At 38.2% G+C, this 20,579-nt stretch overlaps 1 protein-coding gene across 24 annotated transcripts in view; it reads left to right on the forward strand.

Moving 5' to 3' along the window:
• The window catches only part of St18 (suppression of tumorigenicity 18), a 373,710-nt gene that overhangs the window by 296,773 nt on the left and 56,358 nt on the right, over positions 1-20,579 (forward strand). For 17 of the 24 annotated variants that reach the window (NR_045188.1, NR_045189.1, NM_001244692.1 and 14 more), the window contains 2 exons: positions 11,383-11,573; positions 18,317-19,102. Coding sequence is in view for 22 of the 24 variants with exons in the window: in NM_001244692.1 (NP_001231621.1) it covers positions 11,383-11,573; positions 18,317-19,102 (977 nt within the window). In the remaining 2 variants the exon portion in view is untranslated. Of the gene's footprint in view, positions 1-6,143; positions 6,353-11,382; positions 11,574-18,316; positions 19,103-20,579 lie in introns of all 24 variants that reach the window. The other 7 variants (XM_030253958.1, XM_030253959.1, XM_030253957.1 and 4 more) reach the window with 2 other exon arrangements.

Genomic DNA, 20,579 nt, shown 5'->3' on the forward strand with positions numbered 1-20,579 from the left:
TTGCATCCTGGACAAAAAACAAGGTTAATATACAAAATCATCTGACCTGCTAAGAGTGGAAAGGGCCTTTATGCCAAGTGAGCTGCAGGATGTAGCTACTATTCATGGCAGGAGCTGGAGGAGTACATATGGGCTGGATCCCAGGGGTGCTGGATCAAAGGTATGGAACATCAACTTGGATAAGAAGTTGGTGTGGAAGCCATCTCTTATGTTATAGGATTTAGTACCCTGTCAAGGAGCCTGGGGGGATGGTACCAGCATGCTGACAGATTGGCTCTTGGAAGGCTAGAAAAGCAACACCACACTCTAATGTAGAAAATCTAGAACTGCCACTTCAAACAACAGAAGAGAGAAGAGAGATATGATCATTCCTGGAATAGATACACAGGCCATTAAAACCACCCTGTAAAAATCTGTTATCCCTTGCCAAGTTTGTATGCCTGAGGGACTTCTCAGAAACCAAGTACAGTGATTTCCTGTGAGGGAAGTCCTTCTCACAATTATGGCTTCATGGCTATTGTTTCCTTCACCTGTTACCAGGAGAATCTATGACAGTCTGCTTAAAGAACAATTGTCCTTGTAAGGGAAGACTCTACAAACATTTCAAGAACTGTTGCAATGTACTATAGTCATAACTCTGACTCCACTCCTTCCCCTAACTCCTCCCAAATCTACCTGCTACTTCCCTGTCACCTCCCAAATTCATGTCTTTTTCATCTTTTTTTCTTTTTATAAATAAACCAACTCTACTATTTCCTGCTTTTATGCTCATGGACATGGTTCTATCCACTGGAGTGGATGACTTACCAAGGGTCATACCCTAAAAGAAAACTGACTTTCCATCCACTAGAAGCCATCAGCTATCAATAGCTCCTCATCTTGGAATGGAAACTCATGGCCTACCCCCAAATACACACACACACACACACACACACACACACACACACGTTCTTTTGTAATTGTTTTTTAAAGTTGTAATATGTATAATAGTATGGCTTACCCATTATCTTTCTTCCCTCCAAACCCAAACCCTCCAGTACACCTCTTTGCCCTTTTCAAATGCATGGCCTCTTTTTTCATTAATTGTTGTTATGTACATATATGTGTGTCATTGAGTAGGATGAGTATATTCCTAAATATATAAATATGATATGCTCAGTATGTATGTTACTTGTATTTATGTTTCAGGACTGACCATTGGTATTGAATAACGAACTGATGTACTCTTCCATAGGAAAGATGATTTCTCCCTCTCTCATCATTCTGTAGTTGTAGCTCTTTGTATTGGGCTGAGGCCTTTTGACCTTCCTACTGTAATAAATACTTTTCCATGTTGGACAACTACTGGTGTCCTCCTTGCTCAGCTCATTTTTGTGCAGTCTTGTGGGTAAGACTTTATGAATGGAGCTTCTGCAATTTTTAGGACAAGGTCTCACAGCAAATTCCCTGATCTTCTATCTCTTACAGTCTTTCCACTTACTCTTCTGAAATGATCCCCAAGCCTTACTTGCTGAGATATGGATTATATTGTAGTTCATATATATTGGTGTTGCATTTTGGTTGTGTTCTTCTGTCATAGTCCCTGATAGTTCTGGGTGTCCTTGATGAGAGGTGAGGTATCTTATCTGTGGATATAAAGACAAGTTTGTCATCAAGGACACAGGAAAGGGGATAACATTTGAAATGTAAATAAATAAAATATCCAATTAGAAAAAAAGATAAATATGTTGAATGTAGTTAGGGATTATGATGTTTTAGTAAAGTGGTAGTTCTAAGTTCTCTTCTAATATCCACGATTTTACTAGCCCTGGGTAGTTGGCTAGGGTTGTAGTACCAGACATGATTTTCCTCTAGTTAAGTGGGAAAATTGAATTTTCTTTTTGTTTTGGTTTTGGTTTTTGGTTTTTTTTTTTTTGTGGATATTTTCTTTATTTATATTTCAAGTGTTATACCCTTTCCTGGTTTCCCCTCCGAAAACCCCCCTACCCCTACCCCCTTCCTCCTCCCACTGCTCACCAACCCACCCGCTCCTGTGTCCTGGCCCTGGCATTCCCCCACACTGGGGCATAGAGCCTTCATAGGACAAAGGGCATCTGCTCCCATTGATGTCTGACTAGGCTATCCTCTGCTGCATATGCAGCTAGAGTCATGAGTCCCACCATGTGTGCTCTTTGGTTGATGGTTAAGTCCCTGGGAGATCTGAGGTTACTGGCTAGTTCATATTGCTGTTCCTCCTATAGGGCTGCAAACACCTTCAGCTCCTTAGGTCCTCAGGAAAATTGAATTTTCTTAATGGAGATTTTCTTGACTTCCCAATATGGTAGAGATTTGATCTGGGACATCTTTCAATGACTCCAATGTTAAAGGCTTGGTGCAAAGCCTGACTCCTTTAGAAGGTGGAAGTGACATTAGGATGTACTCTGAAGGGGGTTGTGTGGCACTGTCCATATCCTCCACTTGCATCCATCTAAAAAGTAAAAAATTGTGGTATATTTTGCTACTGCAATGTAGGCAATGGTACCAGCTTCTCATGGTGAAACCTCCACAACCATGAATCACATTGAAATTTTCTCTCCTAAGCTGATTATAACAGACTTTTTGTTGCAGTAACATGAAGCTGACATACTATTTAAATCCATAAGTTTATGGTTCTTCCTTTATTGAACATTTTTCCAAAGTATTTATCTTTACACATACTATGTATCCAGTGTAGAAAACTTAACTGGAAAATTTTATTTCTCTCTAATAAAAACTCTAGGAAGAGAGATTTTTTTTTCAATTTCATTCAATGCTATATCTTTATTAGTATCTCTCTATATATATTATTAAGTATCCTCTTATGACTATAAGCTGAGCTACAGTACTGCCCATATGCCTTAATATTGTTGGAAATTGTTGAGTTGTGTTTTTTCCAAGAATTATACAAAAGCCTCAGAAATCAACTGTACTAATTACTGGTTATTGTTCTAAGTATAGAATGGATTTGTTTTATAATTGTGGTGTGGAATGCAAATAGACTCATACATAGTTTCTCACTTTGGATAATTTGCACTGGATAATCAGACTGATGTACACACTGATAGCACATAGAAATATTTGCAAAACAAACCTCCCTGTAGTCATGCTGAGCTCTGTTCTGAGTCCATGAAAAATTACTTTCTTTTCTTGGATCAAAAAAAAAAAAAAAAAGTTCTCCACCAGTAGCTCAACGTAATTGTTTTTTGTCCTTTAAGAAAAAGTTGAGGTTTATAATTGTAAGCCAAATAGGTTTTGTCAGTTGGCTTTATTTCTAGGCTTCACAGGAAGCCTGACATTTGGAAAGCTTCCTGGGTCTTCCATGATTGGCTGTCTTCGTTCACTGGTTTAAGTCTTGTCTGTTTATTAAATCACAGCACCAATACTGGGACGCTTAAAACTTCATATATTTCCAGCTTCAAGGAACTGAACTCACCTCCTCTTGGAGCGCAGTAAGCACTCTAAGCACTTGACCATCCCAGTCCCCAATGTATGTGCTGAGCTATTGCCTATTTTTTTTTAAATTGCTAGCCTGTCTTTTCTTATTGGTGAGAATTATTTATATACTTTATAAGACGCATGTTTCAAATACCTTCCCATGCTCTGTGGTTTTCTTCATTCTTGTCTTTTGTAAAGTCTTCTGAGAAATGTAATGTATGGTAGGATGGGCAAAGAGAGCTGATCTCATTGGATCGTTCCCACCAGAGTGCACCATGGAAACTGGTTGAGACCCAGGGTTGGTCTAAATCCTAACTAGTACCTTCTGATATCAGAAGTTTTATATTTAAATGTGATATAATTTACTAGTTTTGATCTTTAAATTTGCATTTTAACTGGTTGTCAAAATGTTGCTTCCCCTAAGGCTATGAAAACGTTACCTCACACTTTTTACAGTATAAGTTTTAAACCCATAACCCTTCCAGAATTATTTTGGTATTGTAATCCACCAATATCCATAAGCCATGGAGAACATCAACATAGTTTGAGCTGTATTTTCCTCAGTTAAGAGATTCCCTATTTTTCCTTTAGAGAAATGCCTCTTTACCATTCACACATTGAAGGTAACTATTGCCATTATGTAAAGCATGGAACACTGTAGCACTGGCACAAACTACTGGTTCCTCAGTAGTTTGTTTTAATAACCAAGAAGGTGACTGAATGTCTAAGGGATGTGGCTTAGTGTACATGGTACTCTAAGCCACAGTCAGAGCAGGATAGTACCAAATTTTATCCTGCATAAGAATAGCACAGTTTTAAACATGAATTATTTATTTCCAAAATTTTACCTAATATTTTTTGATTTGTGATTGATGGTGGACAAAGAAACTGAATATTAAAAGCTGTACTAAAGAGGAGCAAGTACACATTGTGATGGACAGGTGTTTGGGGTTTTGTTTGTTTGCTTGTTTCAGATAAACACCTACTCTATTGAAGAAACAGCTATTTCCCCAGTGACACATACCTTCGTGATAAGGTACCCATGGAGTGGGTCTGTCTCTCTCCCCTCAATTGGAACATCTACACGGCTCCCTCTGTCTTCATTTGTGTTTGCATTGATAAGGCCACAGCTAGAGAGTACCAAGTTGTATGACAAGACTTTGCAGCCAAGGCCATCAGTTCTCCAATTTTGTCTTTTGCACTTTTTCCAAAAAGTCGTTGCTCTTCTTGGTTATTTTTATTTCTGTAAACTGTAATTTAATTTTTCCAGTTCTTGTTAGAACTCTCTTGGTGCTTTGATGGGGATTATATTGATCTGGACAATTTAGGGAAAGAGGATCTTTCTGTGCTGAATCTTTTGCTCATGAATACTTTATAGACTTTCCTTTACTTAGATCTTATGTAATCACAAAAAGGAGTTGGTTTCATGGCAGTTTTGTACCTTCTTTGTTAGATCTGTCCTTAGGTATTTTTCATGTTGCCGTACTATTCTAAATGGCCTCATTTATTACTAGTTTATAAATGTGTTACTCACCTTTGAGTAGCAACCTCACTAACCTCACTATATTTACTTCTTTGTCATCAAATTCTCTTTGTAGAGTCATTTGAATTTTCTTCATATACACTCCCAATGCTGGGGAGATGGGTCCATGTGTAAAGTGCTTGCCTTCAATGTGAATATCTGAGTTAAAAATCGCAGAAGCTACCCATGTAAAACCAAACACAACAGCATCTATAATCTTAGTGTCCCTATGTTGAAATGAGAGACAGAGAAAAGAGATTCCTTGGAGATTCATGGGCCCACTAGCCTCACATGTACAGTAGCAAGCAAGAGGCCCTGACTCTCAAATAAGCTCGAAGACAAGGGTTGATATTGCTGACCCACACATATTTGCTATAATACATATGTGCTGATGCATGTGCAAGAACATACATATGCACATACATACAAATCTCTCTCTCCTCTATCTCTCTCTCTTAATACAGATCCATATTTCTTGGCCCTTTCCAATGTATTTATGGTGTTCTAACCAATTATAAGATGTCCATAGGAATTCTTGCCCTGAATTTTCCATGAAAATGTTGAATGCAGAGTTTAATAATCTCCACCTATTTTTCTGTTTCATTCATCTGAGAGATCTCAAAACAAGTGCATTTCTGGATCTAAAATTTTAATTGGCTTATTATTTTCTGGCTTGCACTGAAAATAGATTACTACTGAAAATAGACTAAAAATCATAGGGTAAACCCGGAGTTGCGAGTGTGTTGCATTTTTTCTGGAGCCTGAATTTAACTTATAGAAATCATCCTTTGGTGATTTTCTTGTGAATGCTCTCTTTGTGGCTTGTGTGAGTGAGTTAACTCAGGTATATGTGAGTGAGTTAACTCACGTATATATCTCACAATTGTAATAGCAGCTCAAATTAGAATTTCAATTTGTAAATAGAGTCTTTTCTCAGGAATGTAATCCCAAAAGTTCTCATGGGTAAATACAGATCCCATGAATCAAAACCCCAAACTATGATGTTTAAAGTGTTTGGTGCGTTAATTCCCGGGGGGCTCTGGGTGTTTAAAGCAACAGTTTGATTGAATAGAACAATAAATGCAGAGCTGACTGTATTTTTCTCTTTCTTTCTCATCTGCTAGAAAAATATAGATAATAGAGCTCATTTATTTTCTTTACATTTCAGAGCTCTGCAGATGGGAAAACACAGCCCAGTGGAAATGATTTCTGGCAACCTTGAGAAGATATGTTAGCATTCTGTGGCATTTCTCTCCATGACATGTAAAGCATGGCTTTCCCTCATTGCAGTGTCACAGTGAAGTGTCACAATAAAGCCAAAATAGTGTGCCCTCAGGGAAAACTAGAAAGGGACCATTTTCCATGCACACACAAAGGGTAATATTTATTACAAAGCCTTTCATTTTAGCTCCAAATGCTGTCTGGGCTGTGAGTAGTTTGCAGTAGAGAAATGCACAGAATGTGAGATTTAAAGCAAATGTTATGTGTAAACCGAATTTATGTAAATGTAAATAAAAAGTAAAAAATAGAATGCTCTCATGGACATGTGTGCATTTAGTCTGCAGAGTGCTGGAAAATGCCTACATCAGCTGGTGCTGGTTGAGCCCAAGGAACCCTGAATTGGGGGCCACACTACTCTGTCCTGACCTGGTTTGTCAGCACAGAAACTCTCTTTAGTCCTTAACATTTATAATATAGAAACTCTCCTTCCCATTTGCTAGATGGGAGATTTAATGTTTCAAAATATCCACCAGTTCATGGCATATTACAGAGCCAGGACTGCTGAATCTATTTCAGTACGCTTAATACCTGTATTTTTTTACAATTAAATTCGTTATTCAATAGTTTCATCTCTCTCTCTCTCTCTCTCTCTCTCTCTCTCTCTCTCTCTCTCTCTCTCTCTCTCGTTCGTGTGTGTGTGTGTGTGTGTGTGTGTGTGTGTGTGTGTGTATTCTGTGTATTCTGATCACTCTTACTCTACCCTCCTATCTCCCCCTCCTACCTCTGTCATTCCAACTTTGCCTACAAGTCTCTTGTCTCTTCCACATCCACATCTTTTTGTTTTGTGACCCTCCAAGTTTAACCGGACCCATCCACCATGAGTATAGAACTATCCAGTATAGCCTGGTAGTCCCATCTGTGGAGATACAATTGAAGACAATGATGTACCCCTCCCCTACTATCTATAAATAGCCAGTAATTTCACAATGATGGGTATGACCCTGTAATTGACTGACTATTGACAGGCCAGTCTTGTGCAGGCCCAGTGTAGGCAAATTCATTTGTTGTGAGAACATTTTCCAATGGCTGCCATGCCCAGAAGGTAGTATTTCATAACCCTTCTTTTGATCCAGCTCTTGCATTCTTTCCATCCACATCTACTAGAGTGTTCCCTGAGCCCTGATGTCGGGGCGGAGCACAGAAATGTCCTGTTTAGAAGTGAGTGCACACTGATTCTCAGCACTTTGAACAGCTGTGACTCTTTGTATTTGCCAGTATCCAAAGAGAAGCACTTCTGATAGAAACTAAGAATAGTATTTGTCAGTGGACATAAGCATTATTTAGAAAGCATGAATTTATACTTTTGACTTTAGAAACATGTACATACTTCTTCATCCTATACTCATAAAATTATTATTTTATCCAAATATTGAGCTTGATGTTCATCACTGTTGACAGCTATCTCAGAAGGGCCAAGCTACTTCTCCACTTTAGGTCATAATAAGATTTTACCTGTTTAAATATGTATTTTAATTTAATTTTGTTTATATGTGTATGTCTCTGTGAGTGTACGCACATGGGAAAGCAGGTGCCAGTTGAAACCAGATGCAGGTCTCTCTGATCCCTTGGAGCTGGAATTATATGCAGAATTTATCTAAATCTGTTGTTCTGGCCTGGCAATATGGGGGATAAAACAAGCCTTGAGACCCTGCACACTGGGTTTAGCTGTCAGTCCCACCAGTTAGTAGTTTTGCTTGTTTGTTAGTGGAATGCTACTTTCTTCATAAATGGGTAAGCTTATATGATAATATTAAAAATGATACAGTCTAAAGAACTAGTCAGCATGTGTGCAGCCCCTATCTTTAAAGAAGGAAATTGTATTTCCAGGATGATTAGCCCTCACTAACTAGCCCCACAATGAAAGGTCAACAACAAATCCCTAACTTCTATCACCTTCATCTTCTTAAATGTTATCATACCAATGCTATTTGACATGAAATTCACCTTTTTAACACCTTTTAAATATGTGATATACATTGTTGACCTGAGGGAGTTATGAAACAGATCTCTGGAGTTTCTTCATTTTGCTCAATTAAATTTTTGTATGTTTATTAATAATTCCACACTCCATCCTTCAGCATAATAGAAGCAATACTTCTTTTTTTTCTTGTTTATTCTTTGAAATTTTCACACATTTTATGTAATGGCATTTGATCACCCACATCTACCACTCCTCCTCTCAACCTCCTCCTGGTGCTCCCAACTTCAAGTCCTCACATTTTTGTTATTATTAATGACGCCAACTCCCGTTAGTGGTTCCCAACTGTGTATAAGTAGGGCCTTGCATGCACTGTGGCATAACTACCTACTAGCAGCCATGTCCCCAAAGGAGAGTATCCCTTTCTCAGGAACCATTAGGTTCTAATGGCTGCTCCCGTGGGGTAAAATGCCTGTGGTACCTGGTCACATTCAAATTGGAATTTTGATTGGCTTAGTACTGTGCAAGTTTTGTGCAAGAAACCGTAACTGCTAGGCGTCTATGTGTGCAACAGTCATGCCCTATCTAGACGTCAGTATTTCACAGCTCTCCTCCTCATCCACCAGCTCTCACATTTGATTCATTCTTCAGTGCTGCTCCCTAGACCTTGGCTAGGTGAGCTAAATAATGATTCAGCCTCAGCTGAGCTCCCACCGTTACTTATAACCCGAACAAGGTTGAGCACAATAAGAATCCCTGGGTGTAATCAAATATTCAAAAGGCAGTTTGAAAGCCTAACTATTTAGTATAACAACAATAGTTTACACACTAGGTCCTGTGATCTCCCCAATCATGAGATTTTGACCAAATTCATATTATTAGGCATGAAATTTGTCCTGTAGATCAGACCCCATATCAAAACAGAAAGCGGTTCCTATAACATTAACACCACTATTGCAACACTGGGTATGTCTTGCCAGGCAGGGACTAGAGCAGACTATTGATGCCTTTTCTCCTCCAGAAGGTAGCATAGAATATTTTGACACTGTAAAAGCTAGCTAGTGGGAAATAATTCCATGGTAAGTCAGGACCACCACTATTTCTTTAATTCTATGAGTTGAATGTTCTTATGCTACTCACTTGTGAGGGAAATGATGCACAGTTTCTCTGTGTATCTGTGACTTATTTTGCATTTGCTAAATATGGAAATATTTCTTTCTTGTTTAAGGCTTAATTGTACATACTGTACATACATATATTGTCCCTTCATCAATCCATGGAGATTGAGGTGTTTCCACACATTGGTCACTGTAAATATTGCTACTTTCAACATTCAAATAGTATCACAGTTCCTTAAAAGTACAGCTATGATTGCTTCACCAATTCCACTTCTGGAGATTTCTGCAAAAGAACAAGTGAAGAGTCTATTAAAACTTCATTTTAATATTTTGGTTTGCCTTTTTCCCACTTCCAAATTAAACCACACCAATTCTTAAAATCTATTTTCCGTCTCTGCCTTTAATATCTGAATAGCATAAGAGCCTCTCCTACTTTCTACAAATTGTGCTGGTTCCTGAGAAGGGCTGAGCAACTTGGCATGAATATTTTCTGAGATGTTTTGTGGAAGTTCATTTGATTTTGGAATGTTGAAATTTTCTTGAACTCGCTTCACACATCTATTATCCCTTACCTCATCTTCACGTCTTTGACCTGTCCCTCAAAAGGGTGCTCTGTATTAGGATGGTAGTGGATACAAGAGTAATATTGTCTGCCGTTGCCCATTCTCTTTACATCAGCATGGTGTAACTTGTGCTTCCTTCTCAGATCATCAACTTCTGTTCATATAGTTCTCTACCTTCTAGAGGTCCAGCAGTCTGATGCTGTTATTGCTATCTGGCCATCTTTCCTTGTCCTGCAGTTTCTTTACATGTTCACTTTAAACTTACATTCATATGTATGAAAACCCATTAGTTTAGTTCAGAAAATTCACTTATTTCTTCCTATCTTGGTGGTTTTCTCTAGTTTTCACCTTTTATGATATTTTTAAACTTCAGTTAAAAAGGAAGATTGTTTAAGAATATCCTTCCTTTTCTAAAAGGAAGATGGTTTACAAAGATCTTTCTAGGTTCTTTTTTTCCTTTTTTTTTTTTTCTGTTTCCTCCCTTGGAAGTTTGTGCAATTACTGTTAAAAATTTAAGAATATGTATCTGTCTTTACAGACTAAATTTCCTGAACATGTCACCATCTTTGCATGGTGTTCATGTGAGACCTTCTGACTAGTTGCCGCTATTACCAAGAATTGTTTTTGGTTTGTTTTTTGACCTGGAATCAAATTGCTTCTCTGCTTCCAGGATTCTTGGACTTTTTTCCATGTGAACCTCACTCATTTTTTCTTCAAAGAGCATTTAAGAAGTATCTGTCATAGAGTCACTATTGAAATTCTATGATCTTCACAGATCTTGCCAGGAGAGTGTTTCTCTTAAGTTCACACAGTAAATCTCCATTAACTCTGAGTGAGGTGAATGTAGGAAATCTTTTTTGAAAGGGCCTCCCTTAGAAGGATTTCCAAATGGAGCCATCTGATAACAGAAATAAGGATAGGCTGTTGGCCATTTTTTGTGAAATCCAATCTTATATTTCCGCCTTTTATTTGTTATGTGTGCCAAATGGATGAAAAATCCAAAGGTACATTGCTATGTGACAACTTTTCACTTTTTTGTGTCACTGGAGATGGGTTGAATATCCATAGCTTGTTCCCTTGATAGTGGCTCTTTCAGTTAAATCAGTGCATAAGACATATGGTGTCTCAAACCTGAGGTACAAGCATGGGAAAGTTAAGCAACTTTAGAGTCATCTCACTATTGGAGAACCTACATTTTTGTCATACTGGTACATTCATCGTACCTAGTGGTGTAGTTTTCACATTTCTGTTTCTTGAGGCTTGCAAACTGGTTTAAGTCTTGTCTTACCTCCTGTGTATGTAATGAAGTGAAGCAGAGATTGGCGTATGCTTACCCGGGAGTAATGGTGAGTTTTTAAATACTTCTGGTGGACTGTTAAGTAGACTTTTGAGACACTGATAGCATGAATGACAAACCCTATACTCCAGGTCCCAAGTTTCCAGGTGCCTTGAGTTAAAGTCAAACAGCAAGCAGCAATGAATGTTATTTTACTGTATTCTTAATCTGCTCTACTCTGCTTGCTCCAGGGTTCCATATGATTGCTCTATGGCGAAGAAGAGGAGAGCTGAAGAGCAGGCATCGGGAGTTCCAATTAACAAGAGGAAATCTCTGCTAATGAAACCCCGGCACTACAGCCCAGACATGGGCTGCAAGGAAAGCCCAGACAACAGGAACGAGGATGATGGCCTCCTAGAAACAAACGACCATGCCACTGCAGGTAGCAAAAGGCATGGTCCAAGCAGTATATACTTCTGTCACCAAACATCATTCTTAGGTCATGGAGAAGACATGGTTCCTATCACTGTTAAATATTTGGGCTTTAGAAACAAAACCCCAACAATTATTTCTGTCAATATTCATTTATTAAGGCTCCATTTATTTTAACCAGATTCCACTTAGGGTCTATAGTTTCAGCCTGAATGTGCCCTGGACTCACTTCAAGTCATGATTAGGCTAAGGTTCTTTGGATAGAAACTAGCCTTAAAGCTGAGGATTCTGTGTGAGTAAATGTCTAAATCAAAAAGAATGCTTCAAACTACAGAATGAATTTAAACTTTAAGATAACTCTTTAATAATAAAGATCAATGTAATGTTCACAAATGATATGTACACATACATTTATTGTCTATGTATACAGCTAAAACAGTAATACATAATTTTGTCAATATGTTTAATATTATTTAGCCCCAAAATATAATAGTAATAACATGGCTCAATGTAGGTGTTGTATGACCTTAATATTTTTATATACTTCAAATAATACTTAGAGTCATTGATTGTAGAGGTGACCTAAAGCTGTTATACTTGAGGCTTATTCAATGGAAGAACAATATAAAAAACATACTGCTGTGCTTATAGTTCTAAAATCAGTAATTTAAGTTTATCTTTAATAATACATTAATTCAATGCTTTGTACACTCTTCAGGTGTCCTCTTTTGCATGAGTGAAATATAACTACAACTTTAATAGCTTAGAGGTTGTTTTTTCTCAGTTCTCAGTTCCTGGCAATCACATCCAGGATTTGAAGTTTTGTTGACTGATTCACGCATGATTAGTCTCATTAGTGTCAGACATGCAAAAATCTCAAAAACCTATGAAACCTTTAAGGTATAAAGCTTAACTAAAAGAAATTTGAATTAGATATGCACTTGTCCTATTAAATATATACTTCTGCTGAATGTGACTCTTTAGGTAAGCAACATACAGTAATACATGTCTTATTCAAAACAAACAAAAGGTATGAATATTTATAGATCATATTTTTATACATAGAATTCTAGAAATAACACTAGGTATTATCTTTAAAGGTGTAAAAACATATTGACTGAGGATAAGTTTCAGGTCACAGAATCTTCTTTATCTTGGCAAAGTATTGGAGATTCCATGGTCAAAACAATATCTTCTGATTTGTTTTTAAGATTATTTCTTTTAGTATATGATTGTAAGTCTCAGGGTTCATAGTTAAATTATAATCATCTTTAACTTTTATTAATTTCCTTGATCTGGCTACTTGAGTGTGTTGAATCATGGACACAGCAGATGCAATCTGATCTTGGAGGAAGTTCTTAGAGCCAGTCCATGAAGACAAAGATATTTGCAAACCTCACACACACTGCTGTATCTATTCGATTATCATAAATACTTAGTATCAGTCATGTGAATATATTGCTCAAATGTATTCAGTAAACTGTTCAGTCGCAAGCACTTGTAGACATTTATTTTCAGGCTTAACAAGGTTCTAATATTAAATGGTTGCATTTAATATTAGAACTACTACTGATAGTGATGCTGAAATTACCATAGTGACTATTAATTTTCAGCTGCTTGTATATTTCAGACACATAAGTGATACCATTTAGTCCATTTTACAGTGTCATATCGCATGTAGAAATCTGGTCTTGGTGTTACAGTTGAATTCATTAGAGACCAAAGAGATTTAAATTTGAAGGTAACACAGTTTGTAGTCTGGGAACAAAGACGTACTTAACAGACAATCTAAAGGAACAAGTGAAGTCACTCTCCGTTAGTTGTGCTCTGTAAGTCCAGCCTCCCTTGCCTATCCTCCGCTCAGAATGCATGCTGGGAAGATTTTTTTCATAAGGTTCAAATGGAGTTGCAATTTCTAAAAGTGAGAGATCATAAATGTTCTTACCCCAGGTCAACAGAGGAAAGATTGAAGTGTCCTTTGGCTTTTGAGTAACTTTAAGCACAGAATGAAGGTAGCCCAGCTCCATGCATCAGCAGTGCACCTTATTGCACTGCTCTTGATTCCGGGCCCCCTAGCTCTTTGCCTTCAGAGGAGTGTGTCTAGTTGAGTCTTCAGCTGTACAGCTCAGGTATTGAGGGCATAAAGTACTCATTAATGCTGGCCCTTGCATCCTGAAAGTGTTTTGTTCTTTATGGCTGTACCCCACACTCTAACCTGACTCAAAGAACCTGCATGTGGTTACTAGTGTGGGTAGTTAGAGATCCCTGCACCCTGGACAAATGAACACCAGGAAACAAGACTAGCATAGACTCCTGGAACACACAGAAAATAAGAGTCATCATGGGTTCAGAGTGTACCCATTGTGGAGTTTCCAGCAGGATGGCCATATGCCTGGGACCTGGAAATGCCTCCCCAGACACAGACGTTTCTCAGAGCTAAAATCATGCTTTTAATATGTCGCCCTCAATAAAAAAAGAAAGAAAGAAAGAAAGAAAGAAAGAAAGAAGGAAGGAAGGAAGGAAGGAAGGAAGGAAGGAAGAAAGAAAGAAAGAAAGAAAGAAAGAAAGAAAGAAAGAAAGAAAGAAAGAAAGAAAGAAAGAAAGAAAGAAAGAAAGACTACTCTGAACTTTAGAAGATCAGTTTATTCTTCTATGGCTTTTATCCCAGCTAAAAGTTCTTATTCAAAAGTTCTAATAAATGCATTTGCCTGTAGTGCTCTTTGATTATAGAAGCAGAAATGAACCCAGTGGTCATAAAAAAATTAGCTGTGCTAAAGAGTTTATTATAAAATAGTGAAATTTTAAGAAGAATATTAAAGTCGTTTTGATTCGGAGTAAAGATACATGATAGATAGATAGATAGATAGATAGATAGATAGATAGATAGATAGATAGATGATAGATGTGATAGATGTGTACCATTAAGGACATATAGAATTAGCAATCATCCACCATGGAAATCTTGTTTTATAATCAGGAAATAAGTGTGAGTTGTTATAAACCAGTCAAAAGCCTATTTTTAGGGGCTGCTTGCCCTCTCCTCTCTCTCTTACTCTTGCTTCTCTCTCTTGCCTCTTGCCCCTTTGCTCCCCCTCAAACCCATCCCCCCCCCCCCACACACATGGTCATGGCTGGACTCTACTTCTCTACGCTCTTTTTCTTTCTGTTTCTACTACTCTCTTAACTCCCCTCCCCATGCCCTAAATGAACTCTATTCTATTAAAAAAAAAAGCCTATTTTTTTTATCTGCATACAGTTTCCAGCTTAATCCCCTGCCAACCACAATGCTTGGGAGTTCACATTGGACACTGTGAGACTTAGGCCATTTCTGAAACTACCAACCTATGCCCTTCTGGGGGTTGACCCAAAAATTCCCATCTTTGTGATATTAGCAAAGTTAAGGCCTGGTTCTATGAGTTTTGCATTATTTATATTTCCATATTTTGACCAATAACTTAAAGATCATTGTTCTTTCCAGCCCAAAATAACTTGAAGTTCCTATAGATTTATTATGAAAAAAAAAAAAACCTCAATTTAGAAAAGTATTCTATTACTATACTTTCTACTTTCTCCTAAGAATAGCTGTGTTACATGAGTCATCTCTTAAGGCATTTCTAGGTTTCAGGATACTTGTAGTATGTAATAGAAACAAAGACACAAATTTCAAGCCATGTAACCCTTGGTCTGGTCTTAGCCTTCTACTGAATACCTGTGTAGTCTTGAGCAAGCCATGACAGACATGAAACTGCAGTTTCTCTGTGAGATGGACTGGGAAGCAACTTGTAGATTGGGAAACAGGAAATGGAGCACTATGCTAGACACATAAGTTCATTGTCCTAGGAATGGGTGCTGGATCATCTAGTCATTGGCCCATCCTCATTCTGAAATGAAAACCCAGGCACCAGAGATCAAAAGGTTACTAGGGTCATGCAAGCAGATGCTGCCTAGCTAGTGGCAGACACGGTTGTGCTGCAGTCCTCTATGGCTTATATAGTCACCTTGCAGGGCTTTCTTCTCTGTGACCTCTGAAGTTTCTTAGGAATGAAAGCAGGCCAATATTATTCATGTTAAGGAGGCTAGTAGTCCTCTGATGTTAGAGCCTTTAAAAATAGCATCTGGGGAAGGGAAGGAAAGCCATCCCTTACTGAATGCCTGTTGTATGTTCCTGTGATCTCTGTAGTAAATTTACAGACTGTGCTGGTGTCCCCAATTGCAAATAGAGACCTCAGACTCAGGCCTGCTTAACAGCCTGACCAGCAAGCACAAAAACTAACAATAGAGCTTAAGCTTCAACCCTCTGTGACAGACCATACTACTCCCCAGGAAAATAATATTGCAGAGTAGGGAAAACAAGGGGCCCATGACAGATCTGGGAGAAGCCAGCACCTTGTCACAGATCTGTCATGTTTAAATGTTAACTTAAGGGATTTTTCTCATACCCACAGTAGAAACTGGAAAGGGTTTTCAGAACAGGGAAAGTTGGTTTGTGGCTCATCCCTACCCCTAGAAACCAATGTGTGTGACACATGTAAGCACCCCTAGTTGTGAGGCTTCTCTCTTCCTGAAGAATAATTAATAAATATTTTCTCTTAGCATATAACAAACAGTTGAACCAAACAATGATGTAAACTGGAAATGACCCAAAATGCAAGCCGTTGGCAGTCACTCAGTGAAGTGCATTGTCGTGCACATGTGCAAGTTGGTCTCCCCGCCTCTCGGGTGATCTGCACTTAATAGGAATATTTTAAACTATGTAGCTAAGCAACAGAGGTAATTGTTGCTTTCTAGAGCTTTTGTTAGCACTCTAACACAGCCCAAATATGCATAATTAGGTATAATGTCTATAAATCATTATTGTACACATGTGGGTAGTTAAGTGGAGTGAGAGAATAGTTCAATGAATTGAGCATATTCACTGAAAATGCTTTTTATTTGTTTTCTGTAGTTCATAATACTTTAAAATTATCATAACCCTTTACACTTTCTCTTAATAGCCAACTGTGATATTGAGAAAAACTTCATTTGCATTTTAGACTATGTTTACTATATTATTTAAAGCTGGAGTTACTCTGATATGGATTCAGTAGAGGATAGGCCCATCCTATCAACGTTATGTGCTTGTTTATCCAGCCTCTTTTCTAGGAACTGAAATGTTAAATTTTTCAGTTTGTGTTGAATAGATCCCAACAAAAGACTGCACCCTATAATCAGCATTATTTACAGGGACTAGTGTTGTGACTGAATTCTTCTCTGCATCCAAAAATGCTTTTAGTTACTATGGCAATATTTACTTGATCCTGGCAGTCCAGTGTTGATTTAGGGAGATAATTACCAGAAAGGAAGATGATGGAGATGTATTTTTGAGTGTCCTTGTCAGAGACAATGTTTATTAAAAAAAAAAAAATGAATGAGACAAAAAAAAAAAAATGCACATTGTCTCCCAGGCAAATGCTCTCTGTCACAGCTTCATGCTGAATGCTGTACTTTCTTCCCTTCAAAGATGTTTATTAACAAAGAATGTGCTTCACTTGGTGTCCTTAACAGTCTGCAAGGAGGCTTATCAGCTTATGCTGCCCATCCCCCACTTGCCTTTGAAATTCAGAAATGGTTGTCTTTTTGTTTGATTGTTTTTGTTCTGGTTGGTGTCAGCGGACTCTTGATGGGCTGGTTGGTAGATCTCCCAGTCTGGTGGACACTGAGAATCCACATGCTCAGTTGGATTAACTAAAGTTGGGGCAGCTTTAGTGAACTGACATACATACATACATACATACATACATACATATATACATATATACATACATGCATACATACAAGACAAGACAAGTAAAGGAGTGGTGCTGGGCACTTAGAGGTCTGTTCTTGGTTACAGTACCCAAGTTGTTCACATTTGACATCCTCAAACCACCTCTATTGTTCCTCTCCTTTACTTTATAACGCAAATACATGCACATGTAAGACAAGAAAATGTATTTCTATTTAAAACATCTGAGCCTGATGATTATCCCATTATCCCTGCATACAGCATTGTAATGTGACACTGAAGAGTAAGTGGGAAGACTTGAAGCTTCAGTGTCTCTCAGTCACAACTTCTATGTAGAGCTGTTTGTATCTTACTTAACATTGCATAAAAGCTGAGAATATTCTCTATAGAGAAGTTAATTCAGATATTCTTTAAAGATACAATACCATGATGCAGACAGTGTGTAGAATTCATATTCAAGTTCCTCCTGGTTGCTAAGATGTAGGAATGTAAGAGGGTATAACAGCAGGAACCTCTTTGTGGCACTATGTTGTCAGAGAACCAACTTCTGTCATGACAGTACTCTAAAAGGACTCAGCTCTTCATTTGCAGATGACACAGAAGCACTAAGCTTATTTTATTCCACAGTATTTATTTTTTCTTATCATGGTTTATAAAATTAATAGACACTAACATTATGTTGGTATAGCAGTATCCATGTACTTACATATGCAGGCATGTGTGTGTGTGTGTGTGTGTGTGTGTGTGTGTGTGTGTGTGTACAGGTATATGAATTGCTATGTGAGCTCCTTAAAATATTTTTAGCTTCTTGGTTAGTGATCTACTTTTTAGAGGTAGTATCTCACGTGAGGTCCTGACTAGCCTGTAGCTTGATAGCCTCCTGCCTCGGTTTCCTAAGTATTAGGATTATGAGCCTATGCCACTATGCCATGGTCCTTTAAATATTTTTATTCTGGTTTTCTTTCAATGTCTGTCTTCTTTTTCCATAGATGAAATCATGGTAAAATCCATGGATGAAACTCTTCATTTACCTGCACAAGACAGCTCACTCCAGAAGAAAGACCAATACACATGTTATCCAGAGCTCATGGTCAAATCTCTGGTGCACTTAGGCAAATTTGAGGAAAGTGAGTCTGTGCAGACCACATGTGAGAACTTAAATGGCAGCAGTATCCAGTCTTTAAAAGCAGAGAGTGATGAAGCACATGAAGGTTCTATGGTTCATTCCGACAATGGAAGAGACAAAGTCCACCATTCCCAGCCACCTTTCTGCTCTTCTGGTGACAGCGAAAGTGACTCTGACAGTGCAGAGAATGGGTGGGGCAATGGCTCCAACTCATCAGAAGACACTGACACTCACAAAGGCCCCAAACACAAGCTGACATACAATAGAAAGGACCTGTTGGAAGTTCCTGAGATAAAAGCTGAAGATGACAAGTTTATCCCTTGTGAGAACAGGTGTGATTCTGACACAGATGGGAGAGACCCACAGAACTCTCATATGGAACCCTTGGTTGTGAAAGCCCAGCCTTCCTTCCCAGAGGTTGAAGAGGGTGAGAGCCTGGCCACAGTAACAGAAGAGCCTGCTGAGGTGGAGAAAGCAAAGGGGAACCTGAGTTTGCTGGAACAGGCTATTGCTCTACAGGCTGAACGAGGTTCTGTCTTCCATCACACTTATAAGGAGCTGGACCGATTTTTCCTGGACCACCTGGCAAGGGAACGGAGGCAACCTAGAGTTACTGATGCCAATGGAAGACAAATCTTTACTAATAAACGTAAGCACGTTGTTATATTCATCACAGGAATAGTTGGTTTAGAGTTTGAAAATGTTAAATGTGCTTATTCTTTCTAGATTAGCGTTTTGACAACTTAATGTAATTTAAAAATAAATTTATAATCATGAGACAGACGATTCCTTCCTTTGCAGCCAGTCTTTCGGTTGCTGTCAGGTCTGTGGATGTGGTGGTATCTTAAAGCTGAAAGACATGTATCCCATCTGATTTTCTCATTGAATTAACTCTTTAGAATCTCATTGTACCTTTTAACAGTGCTTGACTGAACATTTTTACATGATTTTAACGTATTTTATTAGACAAATCATTCTACCCCTTGTTCTGGGCTTAGGGGTTGCTTGAAAGCTTCAAAAACCAAGCATCAGTCACCTGTAAGACAGGTAGGATGTGATAAGCCTCCTTAGGATAAAACTGGGGGTTCATACACTTGTAAGATGATGTTTTTGCTAGCTCATCAGTGAGAGCCCACAGATACCTGCGTCAAGCTTAAACTTACAGACAGAACGTGCTTGGAGAAGACCTTCAATTGCTCTACCAGCATTAGGGGAATGATTCATCAGGGAAATGATAGATCTTCACAAAGCCTAAATCATTGGTGAGTGATATTCCCAGTAGTCCAGTGGTGCCCAGAGAACATGTTTACCATGGTTATGTTCAGGGTCCAGTCAGATTCAAACCTGCAAAGATTGTTTTTCATTTCAGCAAAATTTTATGGAGATTGTTGGGTCTCCTGAAATCTGATAACCACAGAGTCAGGGAAAGATATAAGGGAATGCTGTGGTCATAGGTCTTGAGGGCTTAGAGGACTGGGATCGGCTTCCTTAGAAGTTCTGATTGGGGAAAGTGATCCAGAAGTTAATTGCTTGGTAATTTTAAGTCCATGTTGATACTTACCTTCCTTTTAGCAAATACTGCCTTCCAACTCTGAGAAAATAGACTAAGTATAATAAGGATGCTACTGCTGCTGCTGCTGCTGAAACATCCTTCAAGGGTTTGATTGGGAGCAAATGTGTCGTTCGAGACAGGACATAGTTTATAGCTCTGTGCACTTCTATCAGTATTTACCTTTTTTTAAAAAAAAAAAGATAAACTACAAAATCTGAAAAAAGATGACATTCACTCTAAGTCATATTTTATTGGTTTTAAGATCTATTACCCCCCCCCACCTTCCCCCCACCACCACCCCCAGTTAACATCCTGGAAATCTGAAGGGCATGCAACAATTTAGCCTTCAATAGTTTTTCTTCTTAAAGCACATACAAAATGATGTTTCAACTTGCTATGGATGATGTTTTACAGGAAGTATTACCCCATGTTTGTAGAAAGTTTATTTTAACTTTAAGTGCTTGGTGACATTTTGTTTATTTTATAAGGTTTTAAAAATCATCTTTGTTTCCAAAATTAATAATACAACAGGGTGTGTATAGCAACCCTTGGCAAGTGAGTGGTTTGGGGCACT

This window comes from Mus musculus, chromosome 1 (assembly GCF_000001635.26).
Source record: "Mus musculus strain C57BL/6J chromosome 1, GRCm38.p6 C57BL/6J".
Lineage (NCBI taxonomy): Eukaryota > Metazoa > Chordata > Mammalia > Rodentia > Muridae > Mus > Mus musculus.